General features: G+C 36.3%; 1 protein-coding gene across 1 annotated transcript; it reads right to left on the bottom strand.

Annotated features, from left to right (window-relative positions):
• Window positions 1-19,139, bottom strand: LOC129242137 (F-box/LRR-repeat protein 16-like). Its single transcript, XM_054878697.1, has 3 exons — window positions 19,133-19,139; window positions 3,218-3,413; window positions 1-298 (listed from the first exon to the last, which is right to left on the bottom strand). The coding sequence occupies exons 1-3, from the start codon at window positions 19,137-19,139 to the stop codon at window positions 1-3; spliced, it is 501 nt and encodes a 166-aa protein (XP_054734672.1).
• Between the last annotated feature and the right edge of the window lie 7,655 nt (window positions 19,140-26,794).

Raw genomic sequence — 26,794 nt, 5'->3', positions numbered from 1 at the left:
TTATTCAATAATTAAGCAACGTGGCAAATGTTCTTTCAAATAATCGAACAATTCATGCGATGCTCCCGGACAATTGGTCAGTTCGAGTTCCTGCAAATGACGTAGTTGTATTAGGCTTGACAAACCCGAGGAGGTGAGTAGTGGACAGCCGGCAAGTGAGAGTACTTGTAGGTTACGCATTGAGCATAAATGTTGCAGTCCGAAATCACGTACTTGTGAACACCAACGCAGAAAAAGTGCGGTTAGTGAGAGCATTGTAGAGATGTAGCCGACACCGATGTCGGTGATGTGTACGCACCTGGAAGGAAAAGATTTATGAAACGTTATAGGGTAAATTATTTAGAAAGTAGATGGAGGCTGTGGAGTCTGTTTTGTTTAAGGAAAATTTTATATATTTTTTAATACATACTTATAGGTGACTAACTTTTTCACTAAATAAAACCAAGGTTATTTTGAGCGATGGAAATCTTTAGGTCTGTTCACAGTTGTTACCAACTATCAAGTTTTGGTGTTCATGTATGTAAAAAACTTGCAAAGTAGGGGAAAATAAGGAGTTAAATGAAATTTCATTTTGAGGGGATGTCACAAGTTTTTACTGGATACAATTTTACTTGTAAGAATTTGCAAGTGAGAAAAAAGCAAATTTAAATTTGCAAATTGAGTCAAAATTCTAAATTTAAAAATATTTTTTATTAAAATGGGAATATAAGTAAATACATTTTCGATAAGTTTATTCGAAGTCATATAATATATTAAATAAGAATAAGTCATATATTAAATTCTGAACCACAGCCTTCAGTCAACGTTGCTGCAGTTTCCGAAATACAAATCGAAAGCATTGAAGGTACTTTTTGTGTTTTATGCTTGTACTTCTTGGTTTTTAACTAATTTGGCATTACATACGCGCATAGACGGAAGCAAGAAAAATATGAAGAGAGCTGTGATCACCACAAACAACACAATTGCTAACGGAATGTTCTTCAACTGACAGTGATAATGGCAAAATAAAGTCATGTGATGCCAAGCTCGTTGTTTTGCTTTATTTATACATATATTTTTTAGTTCAATACCATGATTCAATTATTAAAGGTTTGCTCACTTGTGACATTAGAATTTTGACACTCCCTTACAAAAGGTCGCATTTAAGAAGGGCGTAGATGGTGGAAAAATTAAATACTTTTTTGGTAAAAATGATAGCAAAAAATGTTTTCTTTTTACTTAAATTATAACTGGTACAAACAGAAATTGCCAGGAATGAAAAATGTTATTAAGTTAAACCCAGATTGATATTTAATTTTTAAATTGAAAACTGATCAAGAAGTTGGGAAGTTTTACCAATATGAAGCTATTATATTACCTAAGCAGTATGGCCCTAATGAATTCCTTGCGCCTTGCTTTACTATGCTATGCCCATGTAAGTTTGGAGTTTTGACCCCCAAGTCGCGATTATTCATTCCTTACTACTTGACAAACTACCACGGGCATGAAACACCAAATGATAGAAAATGTTGTTTGTACTCGTAATAGCAGAGGCTCCTCGACAGGCAATGGCACACCTCCGAGTGTATTTCTGCCATGAAAAAACTTCTCATAAAAAGCCATCTGCCATCAGGAGGCTATGATTAGTTACATATTGCTAAATGAGCTCTTGTTGGTAACTTATGTATCTTTAAAGTAACGTAGTAAGTACTTCCCCCACCTGTATTTGAAAGGCATTGGACTCAAATTGTCAAAACGTCCATCTTTCACGTTCATTGCCTCAAAACTATGCTTTGTGATACCCTGATTTAAACTGTATGTCAGTAAGTTTTCCATATCGTCTTAGTTACTCACATAGCGAGCAAGTGCTTATACACCCTTTTGAAAACGAAATGTTTTTTCTACAAATTTTACATTTCTTCCACTTTTGCTAAAAATGTCTAGAGTTAACAACCCAGTGTCTTGCTAAGGGAGCCGATTTGTCAAGAGGGAATGAGAAAGCTGCTTACTGAGCAAACCTTTTATTATTGAATCCATGATTCAATACAAGGTAGCTCAATTGAAAATATTTTTATTTTTTGTGATTTTTCTCGCCAACAATTTTATCAGCTGTTCGTAAAATTTGTAAATTGTTACTGATTTTGCGTTCACGTATTTTTTTGGTATTTTTCTCTTTGAGAGCGAACATTCGGAAATTAAGTTTCTGGCAAGTTACTGGAACCATTTATTCTAACATTTGCGTGCTTCATTGCTTTTCTGCTTGCATACTGCAGAGTCACGCGATTTGCAAAAACCAAAAGAGAAAAAATTCGAATTTGACAAATTTACATCTCGACGAATGCATTAATAAGCAAAATTGTGGTATTTAGTCTTGGGAGAATTCGCACTTGATTGAAGAGGAGCCAATGCATTCTAACCAAGCGTGTTTGTTTTTTTTTTCGTCAAAGAAGAAAAATGAAGTAGGCAACCAAATTACGGCTGACCCAAAGCGCTATAAGAACAAAGCGCTAACATTTTTTTTTTATTTTTTGCCAGCGAAATGAAGAATTATACGCGAGTGAGTGCTGGTTTCAGCAGTACCAGCATATAAGCCGACTACAGTCTATAGTATCTATTGCGCATCAAATTTTTATAATCAGTTGTCAGCTACTGAGCTCCAATTTGACATCGTTAGATGTTTTTTAGTAGATGCCATTAATGATCGGCGGCCACCGTAACCGAATGGGTTGCTGCGTAACCACCATTTGAAAGTGCATGAAACACAAAATAATAGAAAACTTATTTATTTTTTTTAAACGGTCGACCTCGGCAGGCAATGTCAAACCTCAAAGCGTATTTTTGCCATGACAAAGCTGCTTATAAAAAACCATCTGTCGTTGGGCGTAAAACTATAGGTTCCTTCATTACTGGAAAAACTTCAAGACGCATAACACAAATAGGATGAGGAACTAGGCCCAAAGCTCGTTGTTTTCTTAGCTATTTAATTGGAGGCTAACTTCTTCTACTTATTGAAAAGTATTTAACGTTGTTTTTAAAGCATTAAAAAAAAGAATAACTTGCTAATGTCCCACCCTTTGATAATTAATTATTCCCACTGAGTTTACTATGAATTTGTTATGTAGTTTATGAAGCATTAAAAGCTATATCTAAAATTTGCACTGTCCCATTTTTGTCGAGCAATAATTTTTCTTTAATTTTTCCTTCATTCTCTGTCCTCTACTCAACTTTTGAAACTTACCTATCCAACGTCAGCTCCTCCAACTGATTCAGATCACAGGCGATGTACTCCAGCGATGCGTCAGTGATGCGCGGACACCAAGACAAATCGAGGGCACGTAACTTTTGTAGATTCTCAGCAATCAATTCAACGCCGTCGTCGGTAAGTTTACTGCAACCGGATAGGCTAAGCACAGTTAAGTGGGGCAAAGAGTGCACTGCAATAAGAGAAGAAGAAAAAGAGCACAGCAGAAGAATTACAATGACTGTCAGGCGTTTTATAAACTATGAAGGAATATACATATATACATATGCATGTGTGTATGTATACAAAAAAGAGGTTATATGTTTAGTACATGTATATTATATATACTCTTATATGTATATGTATAAGTACCCAAGCTGGATGCACGAGTGATGAGTGACTTCTGGTGCGAATGAATGAAAAATGGGTTGCGCAACGCAGTACAAAAAATAAGGACTTTTGCATTTTTTCGAAATTTGGAACGTCGCTGGTTTGTTGCCCGGCACGTTATTTGCATGAAGGGCAAAAGGCATGGAAAATGCATAAACTAACAAATACGTATGTATATATGTATATTAGTGCACATGAATTGGCAAGTAAATATATTATGGAATGTACTCATATTTTATTTCATACAGCAGCAGTTCATCTTGCGACAGCTGAGCCACACCAAAGTAATGTTGAAGCTGCAGTCACGTCAACGCGGCGCATGGCCAAAACACTCTTGGCAGATATGTATACATAGGTATGTATGTAAGTATGCAGCGAAATAAAAGTATGAATGAATACGTACATGGATGGTAAATAATGTAAAGTAAATGCAGATGACATACTTAGTTGTGGTTACTGACAAAACAACCAATGGGCGAGGCAGCAGTAGCAACAGAGCCCAGAAGTGTAGTAAACAGTTACACTTACGACCAAAGACCAAAAGAAAATAACTGACATGGTGCAATGAGTTGGAGTGACAAAACGTCAGCGGGGCAGACAGCTGACCACTCCAAGAAATAAAGCCGGTTTATCTAGTCAAATGAGACCGCAAATAACGATTCTATGCTATCATATTGACGTTACGCCAGTTATATACAAATATACATACAATGTATTTATAGCTATGCAAAGAATATTCGCACTGTTTTTAAATCACAATTATAAAAGTATATTTAAAGTATCTCCAAGAACCGAGTATTTATAAAAAATATTAGTTTAAAAAAATATTATTTTCAAAAAATTTGTTCATAAACGTTCAAGCTTAAAAGTCGACGTAAAATATTTAAACAATTTTTATCAACAGAATCAAAATAATGATATATGCAAAACCTTATGAAACGTGAAGGCGTTCAATGCTCAACCGAAAAAATAAATAGTTGGCGTTTAAAATGCCCGGGAGTTCCACTGTTTGAGGGTCCGGAGGTCAAAAGCGAATCTCCCAGCTCTGCTTAGATTCGCTAAAAGCGTTGACATCCTACTTGATGTCTACTTTCAGTATTCATAGGGGTCGGTCTCCATCTGGTATCGCTAGGGACTAAAAGGTCTATGCGTGGCTTAATGTCAACCAGGCTAACCTAACCTAACCTAAATAATTGGCGCGTGCGTTTGATGATGTTGCACAATTGGAGGGATCTATAGTTTTAAGTCAACTGCGAACGGCAAATGGTTTTTATGAGGAGGTTTTTCATGGCAGAAATACACTCGGAGGCTTACCATTGTCTGCCGAGGGATGACTGCAATTAGAAAAAAACTTTTTCTATAATTCTGCTGCACCATCACAGCGCCGGCCGATCTTTAATGGCATCTACTAAAAAACATCTAACGCTGTCAAATCGAATCTCAGTGGCCGACGACTGATTATAAAAACTTGATGCGCAATAGATACTATAGACTGTAGCCCGGTTTATGTAGTGGTTAGCTCCATTCTGCTGAAACCAGAGTGAGCACCCGCATATAATTCTTCATTTCGCTGGCAAAAACCAAAAAAAAAAAAAAAAATTGTTAGAATATTTTTCAAACAAGGCTGAGAAAATACCTTTCCAATGATACCTTTAAAGTTTAAATAGCTCCAGACTTCGTTGAGTTATTTCAGTTTTTGACAAACATAGTCTTTCAAAAATAGTCAAAAATATGTAGCCTCAAAAGTCTCATGATTTTCACGCCTCCGTAAAATTTTTAAATATTTTTACGCAGATTTTTTAAGCTTAAACTCTTTTATTATCTGATGTTAATTTTTGGAAATAATATTTTTTAAAATTAATTTCTTTCATTTTTTTTTGTTTTGGCGGAACTTTCACTTTCGTCCAGCTCACGTAGAATTTAATATTTTTCTGAAATATTTTGACGGAAGTCTTAGAATATATATTAATAAGTCTTATAATTCCGGTGGAAAACTGCAATATTTTACTGATGCTTTTTAATGTATGTACGAACTTATACTTATACTTGTACATATATACGCTGCTCTCCACATTATTTGTGATTTCTTATAAGCATTACAAGTATAATTTAGAAAAATTATGTAGTACAAATATTTGCTTTAATTTTTGGATAAAAATCTAACTGTATAGTTAAAGCATTTTCAGGCCACATACCACACAAAAACTACTCATAAAAAACCATCTGCCGTTCAGGGGTGGCATGAAAATGTAGGTCCTTCCACAGAGAATGGATAAATATCCATACGCATATCCATACATATCTCATGCAGTAGAGAAAAAATTTGAAAATTTGGTAAAATGTAGCAAATTATAGCCTCAAAAATGTGTTTATGTACTTTTATTTTTTATTAGCTTAGAACATTTGTACAATCATCAAAATTCACATAAAAAAAATATATATATATATATACGTATACACAAAGTGGCGCAAAATTAATCACCCTATGGAAAGATTTATTTGTGGCGTGCGCGTTGATGTTGTTCCACAAATGGAGGGACCCCTAAAGTTTTAAGCCCACTCCGAACGGCAGATATTTTTGTGAGGAACTTGTTCATGGCAGAAATACGCTCGAGGTTTGCCATTGCCTGCCGAGGGGCGACCGCTATTAGAAAAATGTTTTTCTTAGTTTTTGGAGTTCCTCCGAGATTCAAACCTACGTTCTCTCTGTGAATTCCGAATGGTAGTCACGCACCAACCCATTCGGCTACGGCGGCCACCCGAAACACACACGCCACAAATAGGAAGAGGAGCTCGGCCAAACACCCAAAAAGGGTGTACGCGCCCATTATATACATAAATGTATATATAATATATGGAAAGATTTATATTTTTTGCAAATGACGTCGTATATCAATCGTATTTGATAGCAATGGGGCGCGTTAAGTTCAAAATAGAGATTTCCATCAATCAAAATTATTTTTTTATTTAGTAAAAAAGTTAATCAAAAACAAAATGAGATGATTAATAATGCGCCACCTGAAATAATATACCATCGAATAGTGCTAGTAGCTTGATACTCGCTCGATTCTCGCTTGAAACACATTAACTGATATTGAATATTGAAATTTTCCAGCTTTTGATTAATTTGAACAGCTAAACAAAAAATGCCTCTTTTATTTGTTAGCATTTCTTTAGTTATAAATAATTTGTGAAGCTTAACAAAAAATCAAAATAATTGAAAAAAGCATCGCTCAAATTATTCGATAAAACTCGATGTATTCGAAAATTTTGGAGTAATGAACATCGCACAGGTGTACGGGTACTGATTGCCCATTTGCCTGAGCTGTTCGAAAATGTGCGAACAAAATCGAGAGCTCTGGTTCAGAAACTCTAAATATTAAAATTTTTTAAGTTCACTTACTTATGAGCTTAAACCAAGAAATACGAACAAATTCCACCTTCAAAGCGTTTCCACAGCAGTCGGTTCTACGTTACCGAAACGACCCGGATTTATATCCGGATTACCACTCCAGCAGCATTCCCCGTATGTAAGTATGGGGAATGTTTATGCTGCTACAACAACAAATTCCTGTTATAAATTGCCATTAAAGTTTCTTTTAACTCACTTTTGGCTTGAGGTTTTAGCAGCTGAGCTTTAATCCGATTTTGACGGACAGCACTCAAAGTGGCTGTGTTTTGCACATATATATACCAATACCATACTTAGTGTTGCTGTGTGTGTGTATAAATATATATACCCCTGCAGGAAAAACTTCTACTATGTAAGTAGGTAGGTTAGATGACAAGAGTAACCCAGGTACAGTTCAAGTAGGACTTACGTGCCGTTTTGATACCATAATGTGGACCAAGACCTGCGAAAAAATTTAGGGAAGAGAAAACCATCTACAGCCATCCAATGTTGTTGATGTAATGGAGGAGAGCAAAGGGATTTAGGCTGGAGAATTTCATCAAGGCTTTTGATGCAGTAAATTGCTGCTTTGAGTCGAGCTGGCAGATATCTTGGTTCTATCGAATTTAATAAAAGTAGATTATCAACCTGCATTTGAATTGGAATTAAATGTAAATTTAAAAAATAATTTTTTAAAATGAAATATTTTTAAAAATAATAACTAATTTTTTTTCTTCCTCCAAAAAGCATCACAGCTACATAGTTTTATTTCGTATGTTTTATTTCTTATTGAATCGAAATGAGTTTTGCCATATACAATATGATCAGAAAGTACCGGGAATGTTTAAATAAAACAAAACAGAGTTCAATTTCAGGCAAATTTATTTTATCTCCTTCAAAATATGACCCATCTGAAGCAACACATATGAGCCAACGTTTAACCCAGTCCTCCATGCACCCCTGGTAGGCCGAGGAAGAGAAGTCCTTCAGCTCCTTCGTCGCATCCTCTTTGATCTCCTATATCGACTGAAATCTCCTTCCACGAAGTGGTAACTTTAACTTGAGAAACAAAAAGGAGTCGCATGGGGCCATATCAAGTGAATACGGTGCTTGCACGATGGTATTTACTTGGTGTTTGGTCAAATAATCCAGCAAGGTAGGTAGGTAGGTAAGATGGCAAGAGTACCCCAGGTACGCTACAAGTAGCACTTACGTGCCGTTTTGATACCATAAAGTGGACCACTACCTGTGAAAGGATTAAGGGAGGAGATAAGACCGTCTACAGCCATCCAGTGCTGTTGATGTAGCGGAGGAGAGAAAAGGGATTTAGGCCGGAGAATTTCATCAAGTCATCCCCAAAGGGGACGCTGAGGCGCTTTTGAAATGGCACACGATGAGACAGACCTCCATCTGTCTTGCGCTTTTCTTAGAAAGAAGTTGTGTAGTTTCCCTTTAACGACGGCCAAGGGGATACCGATGTCTGAGAAGAGGGCAGCTGGACTCGGTTCTGCCGCCCCCTTCCTGGCAAGCTCATCGGCAACTTCATTTCCCTCTATATTCCTGTGCCCAGGAACCCAGATGAGGGAGATGTTTCCTGCACGTTCGAGGCGTTTAAGTTCCTCCTTACAGGAGTTCACGAGAAGAGAGCTGCAATGCGGCGACGACAGTGCCTTGATTGCAGCTTGGCTATCGGAAAAAATGTTTATGTCTCCCTCCCAGCAGCGATCCCGAAGCATTTTGCATGCCTGCAGGATCGCGAAGACCTCTGCTTGAAAGACGCTGCTTGACTCCGGCAGTTTATAGGAGACCGAAATGTTGGCTGATTTGGAGTAGACCCCCGCTCCCACTCCAGACTCCATTTTGGATCCGTCAGTGAAAACAGAGGCCTCTATATCCGCAACAACTCTCCCCTCTTTCCAATCTTGATTGCTCGGAAAGATAGCCCTAGCACAACTCTCAAAGCACAGTTTGCGGATGGAGAGGTCGGTGCGAATATCAGAGAAGGAAGGGGAGATCTACTTCAAGATGCTGCTATGCCCAACAGGGAGTTGTCTCCAAAGGCCAAACTCTTTCAGTCTGATAGCACTCTGAGCAGCAATGGATTTAACCTGCAGATCCACAGGAATTAAGTGGAGTATAACGTTGAGCGCAGCGGTGGGACATGTTCTGCAGGCACCAGTGATGCCCACACATGCAGTTCTCTGCACTCTCTCTAATTTAGTGAAGTTGTAGCCCTTCTAAAGAGCTAACCACCAAACTAGGCAACCGTATGTCAAAATTGGCAGAACCACTAAGTTGTACATCCAGAGTACGACACGTGGCTTGAGGCCCCATTTTTTGCCGAACATAGATTTACAGGCGTAGAAGGCTATATTAGCCTTCTTAACACGATTTTCTATGTGCAGCTTCCAGTGGAGCTTGGGGTCAAGTATTACACCAAGATACTTGACTTCCGATGAAAGTGTAAGACACTGGTTGTTAAGTCTAGAAAGCTTAAAAGGCGGAGGCTTGTATTTTCTGGTGAATAGCATCAACTCCGTTTTGTCAGAGTTGACTCTGAGACCGCTACTGGCGGCCCATCTGCTGAGTGTAGCCAGTGCACCTTCCAAAATTTCAGTCATTACTGATGGGAAGGGACCTGAGACCATCAGGACCAAGTCATCGGCATATGCTACCACCTGTCATGAAAGCGAATTTTATGTTATTTTTCGTTGTATAATATATTATATATTTAGTTGTGAAATATATTAAAAAGTTAATGCGTATTTGAGTTTATGGAAGCCGTAGACAGTGGGTGCGATGTGAATTAATTGTTCAGAGCCACTTGGTTAAACCCAGACTTTTCTCAACTATTTCAAGGTTTTATCGTTTTATATTAATTTAAATTCCATTAATTTTTTGTATTTAATTTGATATAAAAAACACCATCGATACAAAATTGTTCTTCTTTAAACAGTTGTTATTTATGCTGGACGTGCTGTACGGCAAAAGTTGAAAGTTGCCTGGTTTTGGGCATTCCTGTATGGTCACTTTCGACTCAAAACCACTTAAAGTTGTCAGTTAAATTCGTTGCTGCAACAGACGTAACGGACGCATTGTGACGGGCCTATTATTCGCATTTCCTTTGAGAACTCATTTTTAAATATCTGTTGTGCCATTCGGGTAGTTTCATTAGTTTTTCAGCAGAAACTTTAAATATGAAGAGCAATTCAACGATTTGATAAATTAAGTTTGTATAAAAATCGAACTACACAAATAAAAGTGAAATATTAGTTAATAATTTTAAAGCAAGCAAAATTCGCGACTATCTAGCAGATACTTGGATAATCATTTGTAAAGAAACAAATGTGAAAAATAAATAAAGCTTTTGGCTTTTTCGTGCAAAAAAATATGTCATTTTGGAACGCATTGCTTCATGATTTGATTTCATATTAATATTTTCTCGCTCGTTGCTTGCCAAACTGGTACGAATCTATCTATAATAGGGTGGGCCATGTAAAATTTGCTTTTTGAATCGGCTATAAAAAAAACACCAATCAATATTTTTTCAAACTTTTTTTTTTATTTTGAAGATTGAACATTGTCATTTATGAATGAAAAATAATATCGTTCAAATGACTGCCACGACTGGCTTTACAACTTCGATTTCGTGTTTTAAAGCATCAATCGTCTCTGGATGGTTTGCATAGCATTTGTCCTTAACGGCTGCCTACAAAAAATAGTCCAACGGGCTTAAATCACAGCTCCGAGGCGGCCAATTGATATCGAAATTCAAAAACGGTAGCCAAAAGTTCGAGTGTAATTTTGGCAGTGTGACAAGTTGCAACGTCCTGCTGAAACCAAATGTCGTCCATGTCATTCTCTTCAATTTTTGGAAACAAAAACTCGTTGAGAATGTCACGGTAACTCTCGCCATTTACTGTAACCGCGGAAGAAGAAGAAGACTCACCACTTTGGAAATAGGTTTTCAATATTTCCCAATTTTGTTCAAGCGTATAGCGTCCCATTTCGTAAATGTCAAACCTTTAAGTACAGTACACATTTGACATGTCATTTGTGTTACCATTCTCAAAAAAATTATTTGGTTCAAAAAGCAAACGCTATATGGCCCACCCTGTATTAAAAAAGGGATACAGAGCGTACTAGTTCCCATCTACTGAATTTAGTACTAATTTTGAACTAGCGGGAGTCATATTGAATTCTAAGACAGAATATAAATATCTTGGTGTCATTCTCACACCTAAAATGGCTTCGGTAAGCAAGTTGAAGTCAGAAATACTTCAGCAAAAGCTATTATTAATTGCACATGGAACGATTTTTTAGCAAAGCCATTCATTTTTAATAAAATCAAAATGGAAGCTGTTCCAAGCGGTGTGTAGAGCAATAAAAATTTACGCAGCGCAAGTTTGGGGGTATGCCTTATTCGATGAAGTAAATAAACTTCAACGTTACTTCAGTAAAAGAATCCTCAAGCTACCCGAGTTCATTTCGAATTATGCAATAACACTAGAAACTAATTTAGAAGATAGACACAATTATTCTTTAGAACTACACATGAAGTACCTATATCTGGAAAACCATTTATAAATACAATTGTAACATACGAAGTAACATAAGTTAAGTCTTAAGTAAAAATGTGTTTTGGCTTAAGCATCTGAACGACATGGGAATGGAGTTCGGTTTGAAGTTTGAAGAAAACATCACCGCTACTCACTGGCAAGATCACTCTGTGCAACTTCTTACCAAAATGAAAATAAAAGATCTGAACATAGCAAAACACAGTCAAGCGCGACGCGAATTTATAACCATTTAGACTACTCAAAAGGGAAATCATATATTAAGGAAGATATGCGACTAGCTGACTTTAGAACAATTTTCAGAGCAAGATGTAGTTTACTAAAGCTAAATGCAACCACGTATGGAAATACCCAGAAAATATGCACTCGGTGCAATTTAAACGAGGAAGAAGATATGCAGCACTTCTTAGGAAGATGTCCGGCAGTGAAGGAGATCAGAACAAGATACCTAAACGCAGCGAAGCAGAAGTAATAATTAGAAAAGACAAACTTGCTTTATATGTATACTCAGCCTTACGCTATAGAGAATTTCTTATTGCAGAGTTTAATTTTTGATTAATTTTTGTGCTGTGACAGATAACTTTGTTATTGCCACATATGATTCAATCATAGAAGGTTAGGCATGATTCAATGATAAAAGGTTTGCTCAGTAAGCAGCTTTCTCGTTCTCTCTTGACAAATCGGCTCCCTTAGCAAAACTCTGGGTTGCTAGCTCTAGAAATTTTGAGTAAAAGTGGAGGAATAGTAAAATTTGTAGAAAAAACATTTCATTTTCAAAATGGTCTGCTTACGAGCAACAACTCGCTAAAGAGTTTTCATCGGTATGTTCAGGATTATGATAGTACGATATGAAATACATACCGCTTAAGTCAGGACATGATAGAGTAATTGAGGCAATCCGAGATCGATGAGTGGAGAATTTAAAAGCTTTATTTCTTATGATGTGGTGATTTAGACGGAATTAATGTTTTGCAAAGAGCTAGCATTTCCCAACGAGTTACGACAGGGAGAATAATTGGATAGTCCCGACGCGATCGATAACATTTTAGATCTCATTATAAAAAAGGTGGAATTGACGGAACTTGTTTCTAATGACCCCATCTTCCCATGGATGGATGAAGTGTCCAGAGGAGGCTTAGCAAAGCACAGTAGCAGCATGAAAAAGCTCCACATAAAACTGTAGGTCCTTCCATTTATGGAATAACATCAAGACGCGCACCGAACAGAATTGTACGTGCCAATTATTTATTTATTTTTAGCAAAAAAGTTTCATATTGGCGAAACTTCGGAACTTCGCGATCGATTTTAAATTTAGAAATTAATTCACAAAATAAAATCTGGGATTAAGTGAAATAATTTCTTGTTTTAATATTAGACTTGGCAATTTCCGCTAATAACTTCTATTTGTACCATTCTCTACTTTCAAATATTAATTAAAATTAATTTTTTAAACCGTTCGCAGTTTCTTTCCATTTAAGTAAGAAAATACTTTTTTGCTACCATTTTTACCAAAAAGAATTTAATATTTTCCACTTCATTCACCTTCTTAAATACAACCTTTTGTAAGGGAGTGTCAAAAATCGAATGTCTTTAGTGAGCAAACCTTTAATAATTGAATCATGAAGGTTAGGTAAGTAAGCAGCTTTCTCGCTCCCTTTTGACAACTCGGATCCCTTATTTGAAAACGTGTTGCTTCTTTATAAAAAAAAGTACATGTTTAACAAAAAAACTTTTGAATTGTAGTAAAAACTAAACGTTTGCTGCAAATTATATGGTCGGCAACACTGTTTCAATTTTGACACGTTGCTTTATTCATATTTGTTGAAAACCGTTTACTTAATTGGAAACATTCGAGTAAGTATTGTAATAAAAACCAATTATTTTACAAATTAATAATGTTTTTCATTATTTAGATCGGACCTGATTCTGGGTATAGTCGGTCATTTGAAGCTCTCTTTCTGCTAGAGGCAGCACTCGTTTGGGAATACTCATGCATGTCAAATTCTTATTAAATCTTTTCCTTCATAGGTTGTTAGAACTGCAAATACAAACGCGGTCACCTTACATATACCACAGTTAGGAAATTATGTTAGAATATTTGTAAATAAATTGTATGTACAAGTTTTTAGTTGCAGGAGTTCACAGGCGCGTAAGTACAGCGGGAGGTGTGTTGAAGCACTGAAATCGACTTGGCTTCCGAACCGGCTGTCTCTGCCGATACCATACCGGGTCTAGAACAGTACGCTGTACGTAGATCTACGATCAAGTCCTCTCACTTTCCGTCTACAAGGGCGTAAGTCGTAGTTATATATTTGAAGTTAGCAATTTTTAAGACTTCTGGTTTACAGGTTTTTCGTTTCTAGGCAAGTTCAACGTCCCTACATCTGCTCGCATCAGTACAGCGTTCCAAAACCCATACGAGCCACTTTCTGCAATTTTTCTCATTGCATTTGATTAACGTAAATTTATGAATTATATTAGCAATATATGAAATATTTGTTTAAGACAATATGAATACATTTTCCCAACACTTACTAATATTAGAGCCAAGTATATTAGGGTAAACAAACTTTAAACTAAAAACTACTAAACTTGTAATAAAAAATATACTCGCAAATCTACATAAAAGCTTACTTTGTTTACTAGCAGCATTTCCGTTTTAATGTAATGAAAATACTCCGTTAGAGACTCCATGTTTTTACTTTTTCGCGTTTCACATCTAACTAATATTTGTTTCACAACTACGAACTAACTTACTTAAAGTAACAAAACATAGTTCTTCGTGCTCTTGTGTTGTTAGATAAACATCGAAAATATTTTAAATAAATATTATATTTGCTTTAAAAGAAAACAATATTTTTTTGTAGTTTAAATCTATACTAATATGTATTATAAAGAGGAAAACTTTGTTTGTTTGTAATGAATAGGCTCAAAAACTACTGGACCGATTTTAAAAATTCTTTCACCATTCGAAAGCTACATCATCCACGAGTAACATGGATTATATTTTATTTTAGAAATAGGGCTCGAGATATAGGTCAAAACGTGGACCCGGGTAACCTTCGGATGTGTATGTACAATATGGGTATCAAATGGAAGTTGTTGGTGAATGCTTTAGTCCAGAGTATTTTTCATGCCGCTCCGTGACTAGGGTCTCGAGATAGAGACCAAAACGTGGACCCTAGAATGTGTTTGTACAATATGGATATCAAATTGAAGCTGTTGGTGAATGCTTTAGTCCAGAGTATTTTTCATGCCGCTCCGTGGCTGGGGTCTCGAGATATAGGTCAAAACGTGGACCCGGGTAACCTTTGGTTGTGTATGTACAATATGGGTATCAAATGAAAGCTGTTGATAAGTGCTTTAATACGGGGTAATTATCATACCTATTGATGACTAGGGTCTGGAAATACAGTGAGGTGCAAAAATGGAACATAAATAACATAAGTTACGTTTAGTACCATATCTACGCAAATAAGCTTGTAACCAATATAGATAGTTTTTCTCTAATTACAGGACTAATTAGCTGCTTTACGTAGTTTTTTATTACCTTTAGGTAAGAAGGGGAAACATTTTTCCCTCTTTCTCCATCCTTCGTAAATGCAGCCCTAAAATAAGGGAGTATCAAAGCGCCCTTGTCATTACTTACCTAACCTTCTATAATGGAATCATGATTGCCACAAATTTATTATTTCTTTCTTTATGTATTTTTATATTTAAAGGAATTATTGTATAAATTATTGAAATGTAAGATTTATAAATAAATAAAGAATCACACTACTACCATCTTTCATAAAAAAGCTGTGTAGAATTCATCAGCTACTTATATGGAAAAGTGAAAGGTCGCATACCTAAGAATTCAAGCACCAATACGTCACAAGTGGAATTCCCTGCAGGGATGCTACATGCATTCAATGTGTATTAAAATGTGTTTTTGAGCGGGTTTCAACAACAGATACCGACGACCAACGCCGCAAGTTGTAATTATAAAACATGTACAACTCTATATGTACATATGTATTTGTGAATGCAAATGTGTACCAATAACCGGCGATAGCAGTACATTGCAGGATAAAGGGGAGCGAATTAAATAAATACAGTTGAAAAAATTTTTATTATAGTCCGTTTTTAATGAAGTGGTTAATATTACTATTATTAAGTACAGAATGTTTTTAAAATAGAAACTGATGACATTTTTTCCCCAATGACTGAAAAAAAATGTAAAAAAAAGACTAAGATCGCATTACCAGTAAGCGCGACTTTAGCCACATATCTGACCTCATTAGCCATACTGTGCTGTCTATACCGCAGGTAAAAGCAGTGTACCAGTGTATGAGGCTGAGTGCATTAGAACTTATCTGCCAAATTTACCAGCAAAGCTAAAGGGTCTGGTGGCGAAAGAGTATAAGACGAAGTACTTCCTGTCATCAAACAAACATTCAGCGCAGCCGCCTATCGGCACCCATGTCGCTGTTGAAATTGACGATTTTGAAGTAGTAAGAAATTTCGTTTATCTAGGAACCAGAATTAACATCGATAACAACATCAGCCTTAGAATCCAACGGAGAATCTCTCATGCCAACAAGCACTACTTTGGCAATTGAGTAGTAAAATTCTATCTCAACGAACGAAATTAATATCATACTTTACCCACATCTTATCGTAAGGCGCAGAAGTTTGTACGATGGCAATATTCGATGAGGCGTCCCTCAGAGTGTTTAAGGTAAAGATTTGCGGAAGATGTTTGAACCTTTGCACTTTGGCGACGACGAGTATAGAGAACTATGGTACAATGAGTCTATGGCGACATAGTGCAGCGAATAAAGATCCAGTGGCCCCGTTGGGTAGGTCAGGTCGCCGAAATGGATGCAAACAATACGGCTCTGACAGTATTCGATGCGGTACTAGCTGAAGGTAGCAGTGGAAGAGGAAGGCCTCTACTGCGTTGGAAAGATCAGTTGGAGAAGGACTTGGTTTTACTTGGTGTGCTCAACTGACGCCAGCTTGCATGAGAAAGAAAGGGCTGGCGCGCTTGGTTAAATTCGGCCACAATCGCCTAAGCGGTTATTGCGCCAGTCAAGAAGAAGAAGAAAAAGTTTTGAATAATCGAAAGTGGGATACGAGAGACAGCAGCAGATATTACAGCTTTTTATGAGATCGTCTTATTAACTTAACTAATCGATTCTATAGTCATTGTCCAAAAACCAAAAGACACCAGTTCGAGGCAATTCGATTTTCTTACAGGGTAGTGCCTCTGTCATATTATGCATATAACCGCAACAGCGTAATTATATTGCAATTCAAATAGCGTGTGGTCAACGTGAAATATGTAGATATATGAAGTATGGATATATGGGTATATGTGGATCGCTCCAACGTTAGTTACGTGCATATTTACAATGTGTAGATATTTTGCGCAAAAAAGGATGTTACAGTAATAACCAGTAGTAACAGTACCATAGTAGCTCACGGTATACTAGAAGTCGAGGCCGTTGTGAGCGAGTATAGTTTTACATTCTGTCAAAACAGTACCGGGAAACAGTACCAAATTACAATTCAATACAACGCAAACAATTTTTTTAATCATCAAAATTTATGTCGTCGCCTTCAAAATAGCCTCCATTCGAAGCAATACACACACACTAACGATTAGTCCAGTCATCAAAGCATCTTTTAAACGCGTCTAAAGAGATCTTCTTCAGCTCCTCCAGCGAATTGTCCTTAATGACCCCTCTATCGACTCAAAGCGGCGTCCTCGGAGTAGCAATTTCAGTTTTGGAAAAAGGAAAAAGTCACAGGGGGCTAAATCCGGTGGTTGTTCGATGATATTTGTCGAGTTTTTATTCAAAAAAGTGTTCACAATGTGAGCCTTGTAAGACGGTGCGTTATCATGGTGCAAGATCCATGAGTTTTCTTTCCAGAAATTGGGCTGTTTCGTACGCATATTCTCTCTCACACGTCGCATAACTTCCAAATAATATTCTTTATCTACCGTAGAACCATTTGGAATGAATTCCGTGTGCACAACAGCATAATAATCAAAGAAACCGAGTAGTATGACTTTCACTTTTGACCGACTTTGACTTGGGTTTTTGGGTTTCGGCTCATGTGTCAAACTCATATACCTACGTCTTGTCACCTGTTACCATGCGCTGGACAAACGTTGCGCCCCATCCTTCCGATGAATTTTTTCAAAGAAATTCAACTCTCATGGAACGAGTTGAGCAGCCACGCGTCTCATGCCCAATTGATGGTGTAAAATGTTGCGAATTGATTCGTGAGACATGCTAAGGTCATGAGCTACCTCCCTCAAACTTAAATGATGATTTTCCAGCACCAGTTCTTTGACTGTGTCGACGGTTTCATTCGTTGAAGTCGTTGATAGGCGACCAGATCGGAGCAAATCTTTCACGACTTCTCGGCCCTCTGCAAAAGCCTTATACCACTCGTAGACCCGTGTTTTTGATAAAGCGCAATCACTTTTTGCAACATTTTCAACTATTTGGCACACGAAATCCCGTTCAAAACACAAAAGTTGACACACATTTTTTGTTCGATATTTTTATCCATAGTGAAATACGCCGAGCACTCCTGCGGTAGACTGATAGAATTAAATGCCAAAAACAACATAAAAATTGACAGATCCCCTCAAACTCTGCGAGACTATAGACGACAGTTGCAACAACAAAAAAAAAATAGACATATCGCACCCCAAATACAAAAGGGTCACAACTCAAAATTTTCCACACTCGAGCTTGACTTGTTTACAGTAGCACAGAAAACAAACTATGTGACATATCAAGCTGAAATTTGCCATGTAAGCTTATAACAGTCCTACCAAAAAACCAAAAAATTATTTTTGCCATATGTCATCCGCGGACCATTTTATTGATAACGTCTCGTTCATATTTGAACAGAAGTACATTTTGAGTTGTGACCCTTTTGTATTTAGGGTGCGATATGTGTAACGCGCGCTTTTCAAATGAACAATTCTCGATATTTTTTTTGGCAGAATGTATGTCATGCTAATTGACCGTTTTTCCGACGTACGTGGTTTCGAATTCTACTAGTCAGATATGTGACTTGTCACATGTGACTATGTGAAGTGTCAGAGTATAACAGAAACGCCTTTAATAATATACCCGTTGGAGATAATATACATCCTTGAACTCCGGTTTGAACTTTCATACTGCCACTTGTAACATTTTCGTATTTTACGCGCCATGAAGTGGGGATACACTTGTATGTATCTTTCAGAGACGTTTTAATTGGAAATGAGATTTTAAAAAGCAGCTTCACTTTTTTGGTTTCCTAAAGTGGGGAACATATTTGAAAAATATTTCATATTTCCATTGCATTAAACAGCGTCATAATTAATGATAATTCCTGTCACTTTTAGAAATGGAAACGACTGAGTGTTCACTTTGTTTCACAGACTGGTTTTATTGATTTTTGCTTTCAACGCTGGTTTTCATGTTTGCGTTTTGCAGAAGTATAACTGCATTAGTTTTGGCTCATTAAAAATATTTTACTATAATATTTTCGCCCACTTACCTCGCATTGGGTTTGTAACGTCAACAAGCGCAAAAAAGTGGAGAGCGTACCATTTCTCCAATACAACCCTACAGGAATTTTTATTTCTACACATACATGCATTCATATATACATAGGTATTTACATGTGTGTACAAGAGCGGTTATGTATGCATGTATGCATGTTTCCTTCTAAGCCAATAATTGGGTTTGCAAGTTGAAATATTCGCTCGAATGCACATACATACATAAATATATAATTGCTTATTTGCATGCGATAAATTGATTGCGCAACTACAAGCAGATTGACAAGCAGACGACTCTGATTCCCTACTCGATTCCACATGACTAAAAATGGCAGTTGTTTATTATGCCACTAACATCGCTGCAATCGTGGTGTTGGTTGTTTACCATTTTGTAACTAATCTAATAATACAATACACACTTATGCGCGATTTTACACGAAATACAATAGGCGAAATTGCATTGCAAATATAGGAACTTTGGCTCTCAATGCAGCCACGAGTAAATGAATTTAAACCGAAATAGCTAATTGTAATAAGGATATTGCTGAGAGAAATCTTCCAAATGTTGATAATTTAACGAAAATTTGTTTAATCAGATTGATATGCGTAAAATTCAACTTTTTCTGTAAATACAATAATAAGTAATTTATGACAATCGGCCAGCCGGCAAAAGCTGAACAACATGAATGGTCTGGCGGACAGCATAGGATTAATTTACACTGGGTTCTGAGGCTCAGTGGTGAGCAAGCAGACGAGTGGTCTACGACAAGACTTAATTCCTCAAATCCAAGCATGCAAATTTCGCTACGTTACTATTTTTTACGCTGAGGCTCTCAAAAATGAATATATGGCTTGTCGCAAGAATACTAATGAGGCTCCTAAGCCATAGAAATTAGAAAGGTCTAGTTAACTTAGTGTTTGTAGGTGCTCCGTATTTTGAATAATGATCTTCAGATTTCTTTGACGATCTAAAACATTTAGACGCAGATATTTTTATGAGGATCTTTTTCATGGCAGAAATACATCGGAGGTTTGCCATTGCCTGCCGAGGGAAAAATGTTTTTCTTAATTTTGGTGTTTCGCCGAGATTCAAACCAACGTTCTCTCTGTGAATTCCGAATGGTAATCACGCACCAACCCATTAGGCTACGGCAGCCGCCTTCCTTTACCTATCCTCTATTTCGACTCCACTATGCTATATATCGTTTTTACGGCTGAATTTAAAACTTAAAATTGAACTCTTTGTTTTATTTATTGATGTTTATTCACCTGCTGGGCTGTTACTCTTTCGCTCTTTGAATTTCCACTTTTATAAGCTTCTTAGCAGGCGTTTGTTTTGCACATTCATACCTACTTTCTGCCAACATACTTTGTGGACATTAATAGTTTGAAATTCCAGCGATTTAAGTCACCATTGTGGGCGGTAGTGAAACATTTTATTTAATGATACTTCTTTACCTAAGTACGTGCCAGGCAGTTAAGTTGCGAGAGCGCCTAAAAATAGATTCAATTACATATGGTATACGTCATGGCGCATACAATAAGCCGCTTACTGAAGCGTGGTGATGGTTTTTGACGGTGGTGGCTTTTGACTTGCGCAGAGGAAAATGTAAGGAAGAAAGTAAGAGAAAAACTCACTTTTACCTATTTATATTAATACAATTGACTATTGCCTAGTTACAGGCGCGGCTCATACTTTGGTAGTGTTCGTTTGCCTATACACGGCGTATTTGTGTTGTGCTCGAGAGGCTTAAAAGGCTTGTTTGAAATGCATATGTATGGATGTGTATGAGCGTTCATATGTCTGAGCATAGAAGCAGCCACTGGTATTATGTTTTTCTGTTAGCCAGCGGTTTATTCAGTCATTTCTATTGTGGTAATAAACACTGGGCTGTGCTCAAGTAGATAATGCGGCTTAAATTACATAAATAAAGCCATAAAAAAGTATGAGATGGCAAGAAAAGAGTTAGTGGCGTTCTTGGCTGCTAATGTTATGATAAACAATTTTAAGAGAACCTTAATAAAATAGTAGAGATTAGAGGTGAAAGTTAGTCATAAACGGGAATTCATTGATTTTAATATCGTTCATAAAATTAAATAAAAAGGAAAATGGGTAAAAATTTTTTATTCGAGGAACGTAAAAAGGGTAAAATTGAAAACTGCTCTCCTAAATCTTATTGAGAAGCGAAAGTTTTGATGTGTATATAAAATGTTTCTCGGTCTGAAAATAAAAATGTAAAAGGGTTTAGAAATTTAAAAGGAAAATAAGGCCAATAATCCAAAATATATATTTTTTATTCATAAAACTCCGATGTGATGACTTGCCGCTGCACGTTTTTTCAGTTGAAAATATAAGAGCAAAGCTTCCCACGAATGAGACTTTCCAGGCACAAAATTTATAGAGTTGGAGCTTAAAAAGGTATTTTGTACTTGTAGACTTCGAGAGAATGTAAAGTAGATAGAAAGGAAGTAGCAGTAGCGCAGTAATAATATATAAAAAAGTTTTGCTTTAGGCACCGAGAATGTTAAAATGTATAAAAAAAAATCGCCAGTTTAGAGTAATGTCAGCAAAATTTGGCAATTTAAGGGGTTCCGATGGTCTAGAGCTCGAAAATTTAGAGTATTTTCAGGAATTTTTTTTACAATAAGAAAAATGAAAAATGATATTTAAATTTTTTAGGCTTTTTATTAACTTCTTTTACATACGTAAATGAAACAAATTTTTATTTTTTTTATTTTAATAATTTTAAAAATGGCGCTGAAGTTGACCCCCCCCCCCGAAAAATTGGACCTGGACGGTGTTGTTCATTTTGGCTCTTGTATTTATCTGAAACACAAAAAAAAAAAAAAAAAAAAATGAATCAGTATGACTGTAGCTATGTCCCGTATTAAAATAACCAAAACAAAAAAAATTCAAAATGGCGCGGTTTTGAATTTGACACTCTTTTTTTAATCAAAAAAATACGAAATAATTGAAATAATTATTTGATTCTAGTACGGGCGTACCGGCGATAGCCATTGATATTGTGAACAACATATTAAAATTTCAGACGATTCGGTTGAAACGTTTTTGTTTTGACAATACCAGGCCGAAAAAAGTCGTTCCGAGATAAAGGAGTTTAAAGTTTGAGGTACAGGAGCGCGCGGACCGCTCTCTACTTAGTTAATGGGCTGTAGAAGCTTCCGCATGAAAATTTCACAGTATATTCTTAAGATACTATACTTTTGAAATATCGAAAAAACAAAAAATCGATTTTTTGAAATTTCTAGACCACCGGCTCCCCTTAAAAACCATAAACTGCATAAATGTCACTACAAAGTTAAGATAGTTGCCACATTATTCAATGCAATTTAAAACTACATACACATAGCGCAACGAATAAAGATCCAGTGACTTCGTTGGCTGGGTCCTGTCGTCAGAATGGATGCAAACGCTCCGGCTTTAAAAGTATTCGATACGGAAGGGCTCCTCTACGTTCCAAAGATCGAGCGGAGAAGGACTTGGCTTCACTTGGTGTGTCCAACTGGCACCGGTTAGCACGAGAAAGAAACGACTGGCGCGCTTTGTTAAACTCGGCTAAAATCGCATAAACGGTTATGGCGCCAATAATGAAGAAGAAGAAGATGAATGACGTCTGCGTAAAACTCCTCTGAAATAGGTGGCACAAAATTAATCATACAATTTTGTTTTTGAACAACTTTTTTAATAAATAGAAATGGAAATCTTCATGTTGACCTTTACGCGTTCCATTGCTTATCTAAGGTGTATATAAATGGAGTACAACGCCATTTGCAAAAATTAAACATTTTCCGATGGGGTGATTAATTGTGTGCCACCTTGTACTTGCATATCTGTCGAATTAAATATGCACAGATTCAGCCACTTCTTAATTAAAAAAAAATATATCTTAATAAAATTAAAAATTATAAATTACCCAATGGGGTGATTAATTTTGCGCCACCTTGTACTTGCATATGCTTTGGATTAAATAAGCACAGATATCGACACTTCTTATAAATAAAAAATCTGAGTATAAATAAAGGGTGATTTTTTAAGAGCTATAGGAAAGTTTTTCAAAAAAACACACTTAAAATTCAGAAAAATGTATGAAATTTTTATTTAAATCGATAGTATAATCCATATAATTTAATGTTTGAAGATTATTTCATGCAAATGTTGACCACGACTGTGCCAATTTTGGCAAACTCTTTCCAATGCTTTTGCCGGTATCTCACATATAAATGCTTTAATGTTGTCTTCGAATGCGTTGATTGAAGCAGGCTTGTCTGAATAGACATGAGCTTTAACATAGCCCCACAAAAAATAATCTAAAGGCGTTATATCGCACGATCTGGGTGGCCAATTGACAGGTCCCGATAGTGAAATAAAATGTTCGCCGAATCTCCTCGCCTCTCAACAAGTCCATTGTGACGCGTGCTGTTTGGCATGTGGCACCGTCTTGCTGAAACCACATGTCATGCAAGTCAAGCTCTTGTATTTTAGGCAAAAAAAGTTGGATATTATTTTACGGTAGGGCTCACCATTCACAGTTACGTTACGATTCGCAGCATCTTTGAAGAAGAACGGTCCAAAGATACCTCCAGCCCATAAGCCGCACCAAACTGTGACCTTTTTTGGATACATTGGTGATGCTTTCCATTTCAATTCAACCGGGCTATTCGGGACATGTTCTTCGATTTCGATGTAACTCAAATATGTTGCTCTCTGGTCAAACTAATGAGACACGTATTTTTTTTTGCCCGAAAAAATTTTTTTTCAAGCTTTATCGGCAATTTTGTTTTTCGGCTCAAAATCGATTTTTTTTAATAATATAAGAAAATTTTGTTTTTAAATGCTCATAACTTAGTCAAAAATGAACCGATTTTAATAATTTTGGGTTCAAAAGGATCGTCATTACTTACACGAGCGATTTCATGTAGAAACAGTTGCAAAAAAGTAGTTGCAAATTTTTTATTTTGCAAAAAACAAAAAGTGCGAAACAGGTTTTTTACTCAAAAATTCATTACTCAAAAACAACTCATTTTAGCTACTGGGCATTCAGCTTAATTGAAGTTTGAAGTGTCCTCTTGATTTGGAAAAAGTTATAAAAAAAACAAAAATACACTTTTTGAAATATTGAATTTCGAAAAAATTTCAATTTTTTTTCTTTTTTGCTAAATAAAAAATTTTTAACTAATTTTTTGCAATTGTTTCTACATGAAGTCGCTCGTGTAAGTAATTATGATCATTTTGAACCCAGAATTATTAAAATCGGTTCATTTTTGACTAAGTTATGGGCATTTAAAAAAAAAATTTTCTTATATAATTAAAAAAAATCGAGTTTGAGCCGAAAAACAAAATTGCCGATAACTCTTGAAAAATTTTTTTTTCGGGCGAACAAAAAAATACGTGTCTCATTATTTTGACCAGAGAGCAACATATTTCAGTTACATCGAAATCGAAGAACATGACCCGAATAGCCCGGTTGAATTGAAATGGAAAGCATCTGGTAGCTTTTGCAATTCTTCTGGCTGATCTTTACTCCAAAATTGACAATTCTGCTTACTTACGTACCCATTCATCCAAAAATGAGCTTTGACGCTGAACACCATAAAATGGAAGAAGCCCGCGATAAACTTTCTTAACAGAACACGCATTTTTGTAATAAAATTCAATGATTTGCAAGCGTTGTTCATTTGTAAGACGATTCATGTTTAAATTTTAGACCAAAATGAAGATGTTTGGCAGTGAAACAAAACACGAAACGTGCGTTAGCTGTTTAAACCAACTGTTTAAAAAGAGAATAGCTAAAAAATCACCCTTTATTTGTTTACTTTGCCTTTATTTTCGCTTTGATATTTTTGTTGTTTTTTCATATGTTTTACATTTGAACGAGAAGTCTATCTTGTGTGGTATATGTGGAGGAATACCTATTACTCAAAATGTTGTGGAAAAATATATAACAGCATGATTCTCTCATGGCTCTCTTTGCACTTAGAAACATACCACCTACATCCGTCTATGTTTTCTAAGTTAAGTTGCCTTTAGGCATTCATAAAATTACGTGTTGCTGGTATGATAAATTGGCCTGAGTTGAGTGGAATTATGTCTAAGTCTGGGCTAACACAGCTTTAAGATTTGCTTCCATTATGAGCTCACATTAGGAACACCTACTCCCCGGCGAGTATCCTTGCATTCTTAAATAACTTATCGCATCTGTGAAATCGTTTATGCGATACCCAATAAAAATTATATTGAGCTTTTTAAATTCGTACAGAGCAGAATGCCCTTATCTTATTATGTACACACATATTCACATTTTCATACTTGTAGATACGCGATAGTTTTTCTATAGTACATTAGTCTATTGCAGTTGCAGTGTTTTCGCAGTAGTACATACATACAAGTACATTTTAATGTACATATACGCGCTCGTGTGTACGTCTGTATGCTTGTCAGCAGTTGTGCGGTTCTGTGGTTGTATTGCGCTGCATTGCCCTACTTTAATTTTACAAGAAAACTCATACAACTAACCAAACAAAAACAAACATGTAAGAGAGAAAAAAATTAGTAAAAGTTACAAAAGTATCTTATGGCAAATACCGCAGTAATTTTATTCTAGACTAATGCAGTTCCAATTGTACGAGTGCTGCTGTGCGTATAGGATTTAACTGCTACAACTAAACATTGGCGATTGAGTTAGAGCTGTGCATACTTATAGGTAATCAGTTATTGTAAGTACAAGTGTAGGTATGTGAGTACATGCCGATGTGTGGATTATTGCAATTTAGCTGCATTGGGGCGCAAGTAGCTTGTGAGGCTTCCATAAGCCACAAGTTGCACAAACGCCTTAAATTACAAAAAGCGTAAAGTAAAAGCAAAGTAGGTAATGTGGTGGCTTTACAAAATTCAAATATACATTTTAAAACGTATGTGTGTGTATGTATGTATGCATTTAAAAATACTGTAACGCTAGAAATATGAAAAGATTGAATGATCTCAAATTAATTCTAATTTTTGTTTGGCGATTTAGAGAGTTTTAGTTCATTTAGTTAAAACGCAAATGATGAACAATATCTGCCTAGCTTTTCGTAACAAACTACTGTAAGTAGAGCAAGTGAGAGTAAACTGCCGGAGGCGCTTCGAAAACACTGGTTTTGTGCTGTTCAATTTATTTATTTATGCATTATCAAAATGAGGCTGTTTCTTTAAATTTTTTATTTTTTTAGTATTTTATAATACATACAAGGTGAAGTCCAAAATAAAAAGACTGACCTAAAATAGAAACGACAGGTGCTTTCTTCTAATAACTTTGAGTTTATTTATTTGAAATAGTCCCCTCTGGCCTCGATATACCGTTTTGCGCGATCTAAAAGCTTTTCGAAAGAGTGTTTCCGGTCATTGAGCGGAATATCCCTAAGGATGTCGGTACAAGCCTTTTGGATTGCCTTTACGAATGCAAAACGTTTTCCTTTCATGCCCAAATGCAACTTTATGAATAGATAGATGTCAAAGGGAGCCATATCAGGTGAATACGTTGAGTGATTGATGGTTAAAATGCGATCTCTAGTCAAAAAATCGGTCACAAGAGTGGATCGATGAGATGGTGTATTATCATGCAATATGCGCCAGCTTCCTCCTTCGCTGCTTCAGGGCG

Source organism: Anastrepha obliqua, chromosome 3 (genome assembly GCF_027943255.1).
Source record: "Anastrepha obliqua isolate idAnaObli1 chromosome 3, idAnaObli1_1.0, whole genome shotgun sequence".
Taxonomy (NCBI): Eukaryota; Metazoa; Arthropoda; class Insecta; order Diptera; family Tephritidae; genus Anastrepha; species Anastrepha obliqua.
The sequence above is the reverse complement of the archived record's forward strand: the minus strand, read 5'-3'. Positions and strand labels throughout refer to the sequence as shown.